This window comes from Oncorhynchus keta, unplaced genomic scaffold (assembly GCF_023373465.1).
Source record: "Oncorhynchus keta strain PuntledgeMale-10-30-2019 unplaced genomic scaffold, Oket_V2 Un_scaffold_180_pilon_pilon, whole genome shotgun sequence".
NCBI classification, from domain to species: Eukaryota; Metazoa; Chordata; class Actinopteri; order Salmoniformes; family Salmonidae; genus Oncorhynchus; species Oncorhynchus keta.
The window spans coordinates 125,230-142,585 of NW_026290834.1; the positions used below are offsets into that span (position 1 = coordinate 125,230).

The 17,356-nt window shown below is 41.6% G+C and overlaps 1 protein-coding gene across 1 annotated transcript in view; it reads right to left on the bottom strand.

Annotated features, from left to right (window-relative positions):
• Positions 1–17,356, bottom strand: part of LOC118381850 (receptor-type tyrosine-protein phosphatase beta-like) — a 147,917-nt gene that overhangs the window by 36,569 nt on the left and 93,992 nt on the right. The window contains exons 18-20 of the mRNA XM_052514573.1: positions 12,310–12,453; positions 11,778–12,054; positions 11,468–11,574 (exon numbers count right to left, since the gene is read on the bottom strand). Coding sequence (XP_052370533.1) covers positions 11,468–11,574; positions 11,778–12,054; positions 12,310–12,453 — 528 coding nt within the window. The remainder of the gene's footprint in view (positions 1–11,467; positions 11,575–11,777; positions 12,055–12,309; positions 12,454–17,356) is intronic.

A 17,356-nucleotide genomic window follows, 5' to 3' on the forward strand; every position in this document is an offset into this window, starting at 1 on the left:
TCAGCGGGGAGGAGATGTTGTGCCTACCCTCACCACCTGGGGGCGGCCCGTCAGGAAGTCCAAAACCCAGTTGCACAGGGCGGGGTCGAGACCCAGGGTCTCGAGCTTGATGACAAGCTTGGAGGGTACTATGGTGTTGAATAAGTCGATGAACAGCATTCTCACATAGGTATTCCTCTGTGACTATAGTTAGGGCAGTGTAGTGTGGTTGAGACCCCGTACTGTGACTATAGTAGTAAAACCCCTTACTGTGACTATAGCAGTAAAACCCTTACTGTGACTATAGTAATAAACCCGTTACTGTGACTATAGTAGTAAATCCTCTTACTGTGACTATAGTAATAAAACCCCTTACTGTGACGTAATAAAACCCCTTACTGTGACCATAGCAGTAAAACTCATGACTGTGACTATAGTAATAAACCCCTTACTGTGACTACAGCAGTAAAACCCTTACTGTGACTATAGCAGTAAAACCCTTACTGTGACTATAGTAATAAACCCCTTACTGTGACTATAGTAGTAAAACCCCTTACTGTGACTATAGTAGTAAAACCCGATTCTGTGACTATAGTAGTAAAACCCCTTACTGTGACTATAGTAATAAAACCCCTTACTGTGACTATAGTAGTAAAACCTTACTGTGACTATAGTAGTAAAACCCCTTACTGTGACTATAGTAATAAAACCCCTTACTGTGACTATAGTAGTAAAACCCCTTACTGTGACTGTGACTATAGCAGTAAAACCCCTTACTGTGACTATACAGTAAAACCCCTTACTGTGACTATAGCAGTAAAACCCCTTACTGTGACTGTGACTATAGCAGTAAAACCCCTTACTGTGACTATAGCAGTAAAACCCCTTACTGTGACTATAGTAGTAAAACCCCTTACTGTGACTATAGTAGTAAAACCCCTTACTGTGACTACTAGTAGTAAAACCCTTACTGTGACTACAGCAGTAAAACCCTTACTGTGACTATAGTAGTAAAACCCCTTACTGTGACTATAGTAATAAATCCCCTTACTGTGACTATAGTAATAAACCCCTTACTGTGACTATAGTAGTAAAACCCCTTACTGTGACTATAGTAATAAACCCCTTACTGTGACTATAGTAATAAACCCCTTACTGTGACTATAGTAATAAAACCCCTTACTGTGACTATAGCAGTAAAACCCCTTACTGTGACTATAGTAATAAACCCCTTACTGTGACTATAGTAATAAAACCCCTTACTGTGACTATAGCAGTAAAACCCCTTACTGTGACTATAGTAGTAAAACCCCTTACTGTGACTATAGTAATAAACCCCTTACTGTGACTATAGTAGTAAATCAAATCAAATCAAATTTTATTTGTCACATACACATGGTTAGCAGATGTTAATGCGAGTGTAGCGAAATGCTTGTGCTTCTAGTTCCGACAATGCAGTAATAACCAACAAGTAATCTAACTAACAATTCCAAAACTACTGTCTTATACACAGTGTAAGGGGATAAGGAATATGTACATAAGGATATATGAATGAGTGATGGTACAGAGCAGCATAGGCAAGATACAGTAGAGGAGTATCGGTATTGGTATTGAGTGGTATTGAGTACAGTATATACATATGATGAGTATGTAAACAAAGTGGCATAGTTAAAGTGGCTAGTGATACATGTATTACATAAGGATGCAGTCGATGATATAGAGTACAGTATATACGTATGCATATGAGATTAATAATGTAGGGTAAGTAACATTATATAAGGTAGCATTGTTTAAAGTGGCTAGTGATATATTTACATCTTTTCCCATCAATTCCCATTATTAAAGTGGCTGGAGTTGAGTCAGTGTCAGTGTGTTGGCAGCAGCCACTCAATGTTAGTGGTGGCTGTTTAACAGTCTGATGGCCTTGAGATAGAAGCTGTTTTTCAGTCTCTCGGTCCCAGCTTTGATGCACCTGTACTGACCTCGCCTTCTGGATGATAGCGGGGTGAACAGGCAGTGGCTTGGGTGGTTGATGTCCTTGATGATCTTTATGGCCTTCCTGTAACATCGGGTGGTGTAGGTGTCCTGGAGGGCAGGTAGTTTGCCCCCGGTGATGCGTTGTGCAGACCTCACTACCCTCTGGAGAGCCTTGCGGTTGAGGGCGGAGCAGTTGCCGTACCAGGCGGTGATACAGCCCTCCAGGATGCTCTCGATTGTGCATCTGTAGAAGTTTATGAGTGCTTTTGGTGACAAGCCGAATTTCTTCAGCCTCCTGAGGTTGAAGAGGCGCTGCTGCGCCTTCTTCACGATGCTGTCTGTGTGAGTGGACCAATTCAGTTTGTCTCTGATGTGTATGCCGAGGAACTTAAAACTTGCTACCCTCTCCACTACTGTTCCATCGATGTGGATAGGGGGTGTTCCCTCTGCTGTTTCCTGAAGTCCACAATCATCTCCTTAGTTTTGTTGACGTTGAGTGTGAGGTTATTTTCCTGACACCACACTCCGAGGGCCCTCACCTCCTCCCTGTAGGCCGTCTCGTCGTTGTTGGTAATCAAGCCTACCACTGTTGTGTCGTCCGCAAACTTGATGATTGAGTTGGAGGCGTGCGTGGCCACGCAGTCGTGGGTGAACAGGGAGTACAGGAGAGGGCTCAGAACGCACCCTTGTGGGGCCCCAGTGTTGAGGATCAGCGGGAGGAGATGTTGTGCCTACCCTCACCACCTGGGGGCGGCCCGTCAGGAAGTCCAGTACCCAGTTGCACAGGGCGGGGTCGAGACCCAGGGTCTCGACTTGATGACAAGCTTGGAGGGTACTATGGTGTTGAATGCCGAGCTGTAGTCGATGAACAGCATTCTCACATAGGTATTCCTCTTGTCCAGATGGGTTAGGGCAGTGTGCAGTGTGGTTGAGATTGCATCGTCTGTGGACCTATAGTAGTAAAACCCTTACTGTGACTATAGCAGTAAAACCCCTTACTGTGACTATAGTAATAAACCCGTTACTGTGACTATAGTAGTAAATCCTCTTACTGTGACTATAGTAATAAAACCCCTTACTGTGACTTTCGTAATAAAACCCCTTACTGTGACCATAGCAGTAAAACTCATGACTGTGACTATAGTAATAAACCCCTTACTGTGACTACAGCAGTAAAACCCCTTACTGTGACTATAGCAGTAAAACCCCTTACTGTGACTATAGTAATAAACCCTTACTGTGACTACAGCAGTAAAACCCCTTACTGTGACTATAGTAGTAAAACCCGATTCTGTGACTATAGTAGTAAACCCCTTACTGTGACTATAGTAATAAAACCCCTTACTGTGACTATAGTAGTAAAACCCCTTACTGTGACTATAGTAGTAAAACCTCTTACTGTGACTATAGTAGTAAAACCTCTTACTGTGACTATAGTAGGAAAAACCTCTTACTGTGACTATAGTAGTAAAACCCCTTACTGTGGCTGTGACTATAGCAAAAAAAAAAACTTCCTGTGACTGTATCTATAGCAGTAAAACCCCTTACAGTGACTATAGCAGTAAAACCCCTTACTGTGACTGTGACTATAGCAGTAAAACCCCTTACTGTGACTATAGCAGTAAAACCCCTTACTGTGACTATAGTAATAAAACCCCTTACTGAGACCATAGCAGTAAAACTCATGACTGTGACTATAGTAATAAACCCCTTACTGTGACTATAGTAGTAAAACCCCTTACTGTGACTATAGTAGTAAAACCTCTTACTGTGACTATAGTAAAAACCTCTTACTGTGACTATAGTAGGTAAAAACCTCTTACTGTGACTATAGTAGTAAAACCCCTTACTGTGACTATAGTAGTAAAACCCTTACTGTGACTGTGACTATAGTAGGAAAAACCTCTTACTGTGACTATAGTAGGAAAACCTCTTACTGTGACTATAGTAGTAAAACCCTTACTGTGACTATAGTAGTAAAACCCCTTACTGTGACTATAGTAGTAAAACCTCTTACTGTGACTATAGTAGTAAAACCTCTTACTGTGACTATAGTAGGAAAAACCTCTTACTGTGACTATAGTAGTAAAACCCTTACTGTGACTATAGTAGTAAAACCCCTACTACTGTGACTATAGTAGTAAAACCCCTTACTGTGACTATAGTATTTACTGTGACTAAGTAATAAACCCCTTACTGTGACTATAGTAGTAAAACCCCTTACTGTACTATAGTGAAACCCCTTACTGTGACTATAGTAGTAAAACCCCTTACTGTGACTATAGTAGTAAAACCCTTACTGTGACTATAGTAGTAAAACCCCTTACTGTGACTATAGTAGTAAAACCCCTTACTGTGACTGTGACTATAGCTAGTAGTAGTAAAACCCTTACTGTGACTGTGACTATAGCAGTAAAACCCCTTACTGTGACTGTGACTATACTGTGACTATAGTAGTAAAACCCCTTACTGTGACTATAGTAGTAAAACCCTTACTGTGACTGTGACTATAGTAGTAAAACCCCTTACTGTGACTATAGTAGTAAAACCCTTACTGTGACTATAGTAGTAAAACCCCTTACTGTGACTATAGTAGTAAAACCCTTACTGTGACTATAGTAGTAAAACCCTTACTGTGACTATAGTAGTAAAACCCCTTACTGTGACTATAGTAGTAAAACCCCCTTACTGTGACTAAAGTAAAACCCCTTACTGTGACTATAGTAATAAAACCCTTACTGTGACTATAGTAGTAAAACCCTTACTGTGACTATAGCAGTAAAACCCCTTACTGTGACTGTAGTAAAAACCCTTACTGTGAAAACCCCTTACTGTGACTAAAACCCCTGTACTGTGACTATAGCAGTAAAACCCCTGTACTGTGACTATAGCAGTAAAACCCCTTGACTGTGACTATAGTAGTAAAACCCCTTACTGTGACTGACTATAGTAGCACTGTAAAAACCCCTTACTGTGACTATAGTAGTAAAACCCCTTACTGTGACTATAGTAGTAAAACCCCTTACTGTGACTATAGTAGTAAAACCCTTACTGTGACTGTGACTGTGACTATAGTAGTAAAACCCTTACTGTGACTATAGTAGTAAAACCCTTACTGTGACTGTGACTGTGACTATAGTAGTAAAACCCCTTACTGTGACTATAGTAGTAAAACCCCTTACTGTGACTATAGTAGTAAAACCCCTTACTGTGACTATAGTAGTAAAACCCCTTACTGTGACTATAGTAGTAAAACCCTTACTGTGACTATAGTAGTAAAACCCTTACTGTGACTATAGTAGTAAAACCCCTTACTGTGACTATAGTAGTAAAACCCTTACTGTGACTGTGACTATAGTAGTAAAACCCTTACTGTGACTATAGTAGTAAAACCCCTTACTGTGACTATAGTAGTAAAACCCTTACTGTGACTATAGTAATAAACCCCTGTGACTGTGACTATGTGACTTACTGTGACTATAGTAGTAAAACCCTTACTGTGACTATAGTAGTAAAACCCTTACTGTGACTATAGTAAAACCCCTTACTGTGACTATAGTAATAAAACCCCTTACTGTGACTATAGTAGTAAAACCCTTACTGTGACTATAGCAGTAAAACCCCTTACTGTGAAAGTAGTAAAACCCCTTACTGTGACTGTGACTTATAGTAGTAAAACCCCTTACTGTGACTATAGTAGTAAAACCCCTTACTGTGACTATAGTAGTAAAACCCCTTACTGTGACTATAGTAGTAAAACCCTTACTGTGACTATAGTAGTAAAACCCCTGTGACTGTGACTATAGCAGTAAAACCCCTTACTGTGACTATAGTAATAAACCCCTTACTGTGACTATAGTAGTAAAACCCCTTACTGTGACTATAGTAGTAAAACCCCTTACTGTGACTATAGTAGTAAAACCCCTTACTGTGACTATAGTAGTAAAACCCTTACTGTGACTATAGTAGTAAAACCCCTTACTGTGACTATAGTAGTAAAACCCCTTACTGTGACTATAGTAGTAAAACCCCTTACTGTGACTATAGTAGTAAAACCCCTTACTGTGACTATAGTAGTAAAACCCCTTACTGTGACTATAGTAATAAAACCCCTTACTGTGACTATAGTAGTAAAACCCCTTACTGTGACTATAGTAGTAAAACCCTTACTGTGACTATAGTAATAAACCCCTTACTGTGACTATAGTAATAAAACCCTTACTGTGACTATAGTAATAAAACCCCTTACTGTGACTGTGACTATAGTAGTAAAAACTGTGACTATAGTAGTAAAACACCTTACTGTGACTATAGTAGTAAAACCCCTTACTGTGACTGTGACTATAGTAGTAAAACCCTTACTGTGACTATAGTAGTAAAACCCCTTGACTGTGACTATAGTAGTAAAACCCCTTACTGTGACTATAGTAGTAAAACCCCTTACTGTGACTATAGTAGTAAAACCCTTACTGTGACTATAGTAGTAAAACCCCTTACTGTGACTATAGTAGTAAAACCCCTTACTGTGACTATAGTAGTAAAACCCCTTACTGTGACTATAGTAGTAAAAACTGTGACTATAGTAGTAAAACCCCTTACTGTGACTATAGTAGTAAAACCCCTTACTGTGACTATAGTAGTAAAACCCCTTACTGTGACTATAGTAATAAACCCCTTACTGTGACTATAGTAATAAACCCCTTACTGTGACTATAGTAGTAAAACCCCTTACTGTGACTATAGTAATAAAACCCTTACTGTGACTGTGACTATAGTAGTAAAACCCCTTACTGTGACTATAGTAGTAAAACCCCTTACTGTGACTATAGTAGTAAAACCCCTTACTGTGACTATAGTAGTAAAACCCCTTACTGTGACTATAGTAATAAAACCCCTGTGACTGTGACTATAGTAGTAAACCCCTTACTGTGACTATAGTAGTAAAACCCTTACTGTGACTATAGTAGTAAAACCCCTTACTGTGACTATAGTAGTAAAACCCTTACTGTGACTATAGTAGTAAAACCCTTACTGTGACTATAGTAGTAAAACCCCTTACTGTGACTATAGTAGTAAACCCCCTTACTGTGACTATAGTAGTAAAACCCCTTACTGTGACTATAGTAGTAAAACCCCCTTACTGTGACTATAGTAGTAAAACCCCTTACTGTGACTATAGTAGTAAAACCCCTTACTGTGACTATAGTAGTAAAACCCTTACTTGACTGTGACTATAGTAGTAAAACCCCTTACTGTGACTATAGTAGTAAAACCCCTTACTGTGACTATAGTAGTAAACCCCTTACTGTGACTATAGTAGTAAAACCCCTTACTGTGACTATAGTAGTAAAACCCCTTACTGTGACTATAGTAGTAAAACCCCTTACTGTGACTATAGTAGTAAAACCCCTTACTGTGACTATAGTAGTAAAACCCCTTACTGTGACTATAGTAGTAAAACCCCTTACTGTGACTATAGTAGTAAAACCCCTTACTGTGACTATAGTAGTAAAACCCCTTACTGTGACTATAGTAGTAAAACCCCTTACTGTGACTATAGTAGTAAAACCCCTTACTGTGACTATAGTAGTAAAACCCCTTACTGTGACTATAGTAGTAAAACCCCTTACTGTGACTATAGTAATAAACCCCTTACTGTGACTCTGACTATAGTAGTAAAAACCCCTTACTGTGACTATAGTAATAAAACCCCTTACTGTGACTGTGACTACAGTAGTAAAACCCATTACTGTGACTATAGCAGTAAAACCCCTTACTGTGACTATACTAGTAAAACCCCTTACTGTGACTATAGTAGTAAAACCCCTAGTAGTAAAACTGTGACTATAGTAGTAAAACCCCTTACTGTGACTATAGTAATAAACCCCTTACTGTGACTATAGTAGTAAAACCCCTTACTGTGACTATAGTAATAAACCCCTTACTGTGACTATAGTAATAAACCCCTTACTGTGACTATAGTAATAAACCCCTTACTGTGACTATAGTAGTAAAACCCTTACTGGGACAGTGACTATAGTAGTAAAACCCCTTACTGTGACTATAGTAATAAATCCCCTTACTGTGAGAGTGACTATAGTAATAAACCCCTTACTGTGACTATAGTAGTAAAACCCCTTACTGTGACTATAGTAATAAACCCCTTACTGTGACTATAGTAATAAACCCCTTACTGTGACTATAGTAATAAAACCCTTACTGTGACTATAGTAGTAAAACCCTTACTGTGACTATAGTAATAAACCCCTTACTGTGACTATAGTAATAAAACCCCTTACTGTGACTATAGTAGTAAAACCCCTTACTGTGACTATAGTAATAAAACCCTTACTGTGACTATAGTAATAAACCCCTTACTGTGACTATAGTAGTAAAACCCTTACTGTGACTATAGTAGTAAAACCCTTACTGTGACTATAGTAATAAAACCCCTTACTGTGACTATAGTAATAAACCCCTTACTGTGACTGTGACTATAGTAGTAAAACCCCTTACTGTGACTATAGTAGTAAAACCCCTTACTGTGACTATAGTAGTAAAACCCCTTACTGTGACTATAGTAATAAAACCCCTTACTGTGACTATAGTAATAAACCCCTTACTGTGACTATAGTAGTAAAACCCCTTACTGTGACTATAGTAGTAAAACCCCTTACTGTGACTATAGTAGTAAAACCCTTACTGTGACTATAGTAGTAAAACCCCTTACTGTGACTATAGTAATAAAACCCCTTACTGTGACTATAGTAGTAAAACCCCTTACTGTGACTATAGTAGTAAAACCCCTTACTGTGACTATAGTAGTAAAACCCTTACTGTGACTATAGTAATAAACCCCTTACTGTGACTATAGTAGTAAAACCCCTTACTGTGACTATAGTAGTAAAACCCCTTACTGTGACTATAGTAATAAAACCCTTACTGTGACTATAGTAGTAAAACCCCTTACTGTGACTATAGTAATAAACCCCTTACTGTGACTATAGTAGTAAAACCCCTTACTGTGACAGTGACTATAGTAATAAACCCCTTACTGTGACTGTGACTATAGTGATAAACCCCTTACTGTGACTATAGTAATAAACCCCTTACTGTGACTGTGACTATAGTAATAAACCCCTTACTGTGACTATAGTAATAAACCCCTTACTGTGACTATAGTAATAAACCCCTTACTGTGACTATAGTAATAAACCCCTTACTGTGACTATAGTAATAAACCCCTTACTGTGACAGTGACTATAGTAATAAACCCCTTACTGTGACTATAGTAATAAACCCCTTACTGTGACTACTAAATGACTTAAATGTAAATGTAATGTCTCCTCGATCAAAACTTCCCCAGTCTTGTATTTGAATCAGGGGAGCAGAGCGGGTTGTTTTAATTTCCTCCATATTACTGATACTATATTTGATGGATCAATGTTAAAGACAGAGCGGAGGTGAGTGAGAAATAGGAACCATTTGAGCAGGAGATTAAAGCACTATATTCTTAGATAGCACTGCAGGGTTTAATGTCTAAATCAATGGCCGAGAGTACTTGCACACAACACAATCTCACTGCTGCAATAGGTGTAATGTTACTGCCAGTGTACAGTGTTTTCTGAAAGGATTCAGACCCCTTGACTTTTCCCACATTTTGTTACGTTACACAGCCTTATTCTAAAATGTATAAAATATTTGTTTCCATTATCAATCTACACACAATATCCCATAATGACAAAGCGAAAACAGGTTTTTAGAAATGTTGGCAAATGAATAAAAGAACAAAAACAGAAATAGCTTACTTACATCAGTATTCAGACCTTTTGCTATTAAACTCGAAGCACCCTGTTCCCACTAATCATCCTTGAGATATATCTGCAACTTGATTGGAGTCCACCTGGTGTAAATTCAAATGATTGGACATGATTTGGAAAGGCACACATCTGTCTATATCAGGTCCCACAGTTGACAGTGCATGTCAGAGCAAAAACCAAGCCATGAGGTCAAAGGAATTGTCCGTAGAGCTTCGAGACAGGATTGTGTCGAGGCACAGCTCTGGGGAAGGGCACCAAAATATTTCTGCAGCAATGAAGGTCCCCAAGAACACAATGGCCACCATCATTCTTAAATGGAAGAAGTTTGGAATCACCAAGACTCTTCCTAGAGGTTGTCGCCTGGCCACTGAGCAATCGGGGGAAAAGGACCTTGGTCAGGGAGATGACCAAGAACCCTATGGTCACTCTGACAGAGCTCTAGAGTTCCTCTGTGGAGATGGGAGAACCTTCCAGTAAGACAACCATCTCTGCAGCACTCCACCAATCAGGCCTTTATGGTAGAGTGGCCAGACGGAAGCCACTCTTCAGTAAAAAGCACATGATAGCCTGCTTGGAGTTTTCCAAAAGGCATCTAAAGACTCTCAGACCACGAGAAACAATATTCTCTGCTGATGAAACCAAAATTGAACTATTTGGCCTGAATGCCAAGCATCACGTGTGGAGGGAACCTGGCACCATCCCTACAGTGAAGCATGGTGGTTGAAGCATGTGTGGAGATATTTTTCAGAAGTAGGAACTGGGAGACTAGTCAGGATTGAGGGAAAGATGAACGGAGGAAAGTGCAGAAAGATCTTTGATGAAAACCTGCTCCAGAGCGCTCAGGACCTCAGACTGGGGCAAAGGTTTACCTTCCAACAATGACCCTAAGCACAAAGCCAAGACAACGCAGGAATGGCTTTGGGACAAGTCTCTGAATGTCCTTGAGTGGCCCAGCCAGAGCCCAGACTTGAAAATAGATGTGCAGCGACACTCTCCATCCAACCTGACAGATCTTGAGAGGATCTACAGAGAAGAATGGGAGAAACTCCCCAAGTACAGGTGTGCCAAGCTTGTAGCATCATAACCAAGAAGACTCAAGGCTGTAATTGCTGCCAAAGGTGCTTCAACAAAGTACTGAGTAAAGGGTCTGAATACTTATGTGAATGTATATTTCTGGGAAAAAACTATTTCATCCATTTTAGAATAAGGCTGTAACGTAACAAAATGTGTAAAAGGTCAAGGGGTCTGAATACTTTATATAATAATAATATATGCCATTTAGCAGACGCTTTTATCCAAAGCGACTTACAGTCATGTGTGCATACATTCTACGTATGGGTGGTCCCGGGAATCGAACCCACTACCCTGGCGTTACAAGCGCCATGCTCTACCAACTGAGCTACAGAAGGACCACTTTGGCAGTGCATTGGCCGCATTTAATCGGTGCACCTGCATGAAAGCTTAGAACAGGTTGGAAAGGTCAGAGATTTATTTTATTATACAGGATGTCTTGTTGAGATGAATTATTTTTTTCAGAGAGAGAACAGAGAGAGTCAGAGACAAGAGACAAGAGACAAGAGGATGAGGGTCAGAGGGTATATAGTGTGGCTTGTCCTGATGGGTGGAGACAGGAAGTGTCAGAGTAATGGAGAGAGGGGGAAGAGAGGGCCAGGATCAGAGGTAAAGCTCACCTGCTTGTGTCCTGATGGGTGGAGACAGGAAGGTGTCCCTGTAGAGAGGTTGGGGGAACTCTCTGTGGTCTTCGTCAAACAGCTGAGTGAAGGCTCGGACACTGATTCTGCACAGAGAACAGCCATTGACTAACATTAGTATCAACTTACATGATTTCCCTGGTGAGCATAAATGGCTATAATATACTGCCTTCTTTTGCCCTCTTAGACAAGGTCAAGGGTTAGTATGACCTGTAAGACTTTATTAGGATGGGCGTAATTCAAACCTAGGTAAAGTGTTTGGTTTGTGTGGGGCCATATTATGGTTTACCTGTAGGCAGTCTTAGGCTTGAGAGGCCCATCACAGAAGTGGTAGAGATCACTGCTGTGATCGTTATCATCATCCTCCTCTGAATCACAAGGCCCTCCCAGGCGATCCAGCCCCGCCCCCAGGTTGACCTCAAACACATGCCCAGCTCCCATTCCCTGTTCCTGGGCACAGCCACTGGGAAAGTAGCCTGTCTGGTAGGCCCGCACGGAGCTGTTGGTTCTGTAGTCCTGGAAGGAAGGTAGAGGGTGGAGCTGCTCTGTATGCAGGACTTCATTGTCTGTGATGGGTCAAGAGTGAGTAATAAAGTTGGATGGATTCAAAAGTGTACTAAATCCCCTTCAGCTCTCCCTTAAAAAAACTCTCTTTCACTTCCTCATCAATTACATTTGGAAGTTTTTCAAATTCAAATGTATTTGATTTCATCAGCATCATTATCATACATATCCAACATTATGTTAAAGTAAGAAAGGAAATTGTGCAGAAAATATATTGAGCCGTACTGAGAAAGCTGTAAATAGAGAGGAACCTTCACCATTGGACTCAGCCACGATGACAGTGAAGAACCTGACGGCTCCGTTGACGTCGCTGAACCAGCTGCAGTTGAACTTGAACAAAATGGTGGAGGGGGTGATGCGTACCGCCCTCTCATTGACCCGTATTGTGGTAGGGGGCGGGCCTAAAGGGGTAAAAAAAAAGACAGGCGATTGGTTCAAGGGGTGTGTCTGTCAAATAATCCAGACTTTGATTGGCTGAACCAGATGTGTAAGAGTAGGGCTGGAACTAAAAGCCTGCACACCCAGTATCTCTGCAGGGGGGGTGGCCATCCTTGTTCTAGAAATATGCTGCCATGTGTCTCCTCTTGTGTCATAGATCTCGTATCACATCAAAACTGCTCAATTTCCCCTGTTATGGGACTAATAATGATTGACTTGACAATAAGCCTTTTTCACACCCAGAATCACACTCCTACTGCTTTTCCAGCATTTGTATGTATGTCACTGAATCTCTATATCAGGCCCAGCTCAGACAAGGTTATATTGTATTGTTTATTTGGTTGATTAGCAGTGAGACAGATTGTAATTGGATTGGTCCCATTTCTTCCCATCCACAACATGTGGTCTGTGGATTCTCAGGACAACCAGGTTCTCTTTAAGCCTCACCTGATTGTCTCTCTCTCTCTCTACTCTCCTCCATCTTGCTCTCTCTCTCTTGCTCTCTCTCTCTCTCTTCTCTCTCTCTCTCTCTCTCTCTCTCTCTCTCTCTCTCTCTCTCTCTCTCTCTCTCTCTCTCTCTCTGTTTGTATCTGCTCGTCTCGTTGTACAGTTAGACAGTGAAACAGCAGGGCTCTTGACAGAAGTGTGAAAGCTCATTGCCTCCTTATAAACCACGCTGTGAATGGCACTAGTAAATCTGAGAGAGAGAGAGAGAGAGAGAGAGAGAGAGAGAGAGAGAGAGAGAGAAGAGAGAGAGAGAGAGAGAGAGAGCGAGAGAGAGAGAGAGAGAGAAAGAGAGAGAGAGAGAGAGAGAGAGAGCAAGAGAGAGAGAGAGAAAGAGAGAGAGAGAGTGGAGAGAGAGAGAGAGAGAGAGAGCAAGAGAGAGAGAGAGAGAGAGAGAGAGAGAGAGAGAGAACACACATGCCTGGTCTCATCCATTGAGGCCATCTGGAGGCTGTGTTAGTTAATATGGCACCGTCTCCACTGATCTAATTATGTTCTGTTGGTTATGATGATGTCGTCCTCCCTGCCTCCCTTCTTCCCTCCCTCCGGAAAAAAGAAACACAAATCCCTGGCATTTCCATCCCCCTAGGGGAGGCAGAGGGTGAGGAGGGGAGAGGATTTGAGTTGGCCTAGCAGCCTATTTCTCTAAATCTCTCTCTCTATCTCTCTTTTCTGCTCTCATTCCTCTCATCATCCCCCTCTGTGTCATCTCCCTCATTCTCTCCCTCCCTCACCCTCTCCTCTCTCTCTCTCTCTCTTTGCTCCTCTCCCAGGTGTTCTGAGCTATTTCAGGATATCTTTATTTAAATGTGTTCCTGAGGCTGCAGCTTCCGTAGGGGGGCAGCAGAGCCACAGTTAGGCTAGTTAGCACCCGCTAACAGGGATGTCTTGCTTCCACAACGCTCCCCTATGGACTTCACCCTGCTCCTGTCCACTTTAGATGACATCAGATGTCTTCCTATCTCCTGTCTACTTCCAACTAGTGTTCTAATCTCAGGGGCTGCGTCTGGAATAGACCAGAGCCCTATTCCCTATATAGTGCACTACTTTAGACCAGAGCCCTATTCCCTATATAGTGCACTACTTTAGACCAGAGCCCTATTCCCTATATAGTGCACTACTTTAGACCAGAGCCCTATTCCCTATATAGTGCACTACTTTAGACCAGAGCCCTATTCCCTATATAGTGCACTACTTTAGACCTGAGCATATTCCCTATATAGTGACTACTTTAGACCTAAGCATATTCCCTATATAGTGCACTACTTTAGACCAGAGCCCTATTCCCTATATAGTGCACTACTTTAGACCTGAGCATATTCCCTACATAGTGCACTACTTTAGACCTGAGCCCTATTCCCTATATAGTGCACTACTTTAGACCTGAGCATATTCCCTATATAGTGCACTATTTTAGACCTGAGCCCTATTCCCTATATAGTGCACTACTTTAGACCTGAGCATATTCCCTATATAGTGCACTACTTTAGACCTGAGCCATATTCCCTATATAGTGCATTACTTTAGACCAGGGCCCTATTCCCTATATAGTACACTACTTTTGACCAGAGCCCTATTCCCTATATAGTGCATTACTTTAGACCAGAGCCCTATTCCCTATATAGTGCACTACTTTTGACCAGAGCCCTATTCCCTATATAGTGCACTACTTTAGACCAGAGCCCTATTCCCTATATAGTGCATTACTTTAGACCAGAGCCCTATTCCCTATATAGTGCATTACTTTAGACCAGAGCCCTATTCCCTATATAGTGCATTACTTTAGACCAGAGCCCTATTCCCTATATAGTGCACTACTTTTGACCAGAGCCCTATTCCCTATATAGTGCATTACTTTAGACCAGAGCCCTATTCCCTATATAGTGCACTACTTTAGACCTGAGCCCTATTCCCTATATAGTGCACTACTTTAGACCTGAGCCCTATTCCCTATATAGTGCACTACTTTAGACCAGAGCCCTATTCCCTATATAGTGCATTACTTTAGACCAGGGCCCTATTCCCTATATAGTACACTACTTTTGACCAGAGCCCTATTCCCTATATAGTGCATTCCTTTAGACCAGAGCCCTATTCCCTATATAGTGCACTACTTTTGACCAGAGCCCTATTCCCTATATAGTGCATTACTTTAGACCAGAGCCCTATTCCCTATATAGTGCATTACTTTAGACCAGAGCCCTATTCCCTATATAGTGCATTACTTTAGACCAGAGCCCTATTCCCTATATAGTGTACTACTTTAGACCAGAGCCCTATTCCCTATATAGTGCATTACTTTAGACCAGAGCCCTATTCCCTATATAGTGCATTACTTTAGACCAGAGCCCTATTCCCTAAATAGTGCACTACTTTTGACCAGAGCCCTATTCCCTATATAGTGCATTACTTTAGACCAGAGCCCTATTCCCTATATAGTGCACTACTTTAGACCTGAGCCCTATTCCCTATATAGTGCACTACTTTAGACCTGAGCCCTATTCCCTATATAGTGCACTACTTTAGACCAGAGCCCTATTCCCTATATAGTGCATTACTTTAGACCAGGGCCCTATTCCCTATATAGTACACTACTTTTGACCAGAGCCCTATTCCCTATATAGTGCATTACTTTAGACCAGAGCCCTATTCCCTATATAGTGCACTACTTTAGACCAGAGCCCTATTCCCTATATAGTGCATTACTTTAGACCAGAGCCCTATTCCCTATATAGTGCATTACTTTAGACCAGAGCCCTATTCCCTATATAGTGCATTACTTTAGACCAGAGCCCTATTCCCTATATAGTGCATTACTTTAGACCAGAGCCCTATTCCCTATATAGTGCATTACTTTAGACCAGAGCCCTATTCCCTATATAGTGCATTACTTTAGACCAGGGCCCTATTCCCTATATAGTGCATTACTTTAGACCAGGGCCCTATTCCCTATATAGTGCATTCCTTTAGACCAGAGCCCTATTAGTGAATAGTGGGGCCTTTCGGGATTCACACAGTCTTCTAGAGGGGCCTTTGGTGCAATTGTACGAGCAATGACATACCACAGGAAGTTTTCTAGCTACTATAGCCTTCCTCTCTCATCTGATAATGGTATTGTCACTTTGGCAGCGGCAGGGTAGCCTAGTGGTTAGAGCGTTGGACTAGTAACCGAAAGGTTGCAAGTTCGAATCACCGAGCTGACAAGGTACAAATCTGTTATTCTGCCCCTGAACAGGCAGTGTTCACACTGTGCCTAGGCCGTCATTGAAAATAAGAATGTGTTCTTAACTAGTTAAATAAATAAAAATATTGACCATTTGGTAGCTTGCACTTAGCCACTCCAGAGGGCATATCTTTGGCATTATTGATTATTGGGGAAACATATGTCAACATTGCCAAAGCAAGTGAGGTAGATAATAAACAGACGTTTCAAAAGAATAAAGACGTTACAAATGTCATATTATTTGTACAAATGGTTCAAGTACAAAAGGGAAAATAAATAATAAATAAATAATCTCTCTCACTCCTACTCTCTCTGGCTCCTTCTTCTCTCTCTCTCTCACTCCTACTCTCTCTCTCTCTCTGGCTCCTCTCTCTGTCTCCCCTCCCTCTCTCTCTATCTCTCTCTCTCTGTCTCCTCTCTCTCTCTGGCTCCTCTCTCTCTCTCTGGCTCCTCTCTTTCTCTCTCTCTGGCTCCCTGTCTCTCTCTCTCCTTCTTATCTCTCACTCTCTCTCTCTCTGGCTCCTCTCACTCTCTCTGGCTCCTCTCTCTGTCTCCTCTCTCTTTCTCTCTCTCTCGCTGTCTCTCTCTCTCTCTCGCTGTCTCTCTCTCTCTCTCGCTGTCTTTCTCTCTCTCTCGCTGTCTTTCTCTCTCTCTCGCTGTCTTTCTCTTTCTCGCTCTCTTCTGTCATCTCTCTCTCTCTCTCTCTCTCTCTCTCTCTCTCTCTCTCTCTCTCTCTCTCTCTCTCTCTCTCTCTCTCTCTCTCTCTCTCTCTCTCTCTCTCTCTCTCTCTCTCTCTCTCTCTTCTCTCTCTCTCTCTCTCTCTCTCTCTCTGGCTCTCTCTCTCTCTCTCTCTCTCTCTCTGGCTCCCTCTCTCTCTCTCTCTCTCTCTCTCTCTCTCTCTCTCTCTCTCTCTGGCTTCTCTCTCTCTCTCTCTCTCTCTCTCTCTCTCTCTCTCTCTCTCTCTCTCTCTCTCTCTCTCTCTCTCTCTCTCTCTCTGCCTCCTTCTTCTCTCTCTGCCTCCTTCTTCTCTGTCTCCTTCTTCTCTGTCTCCTTCTTCTCTGTCTCTATCTCCTTCTTCTCTGTCTTTGTCTCCTTCTGTTCTGTCTTTGTCTCCTTCCTCTCTCTCCCTGGCTCCTCTC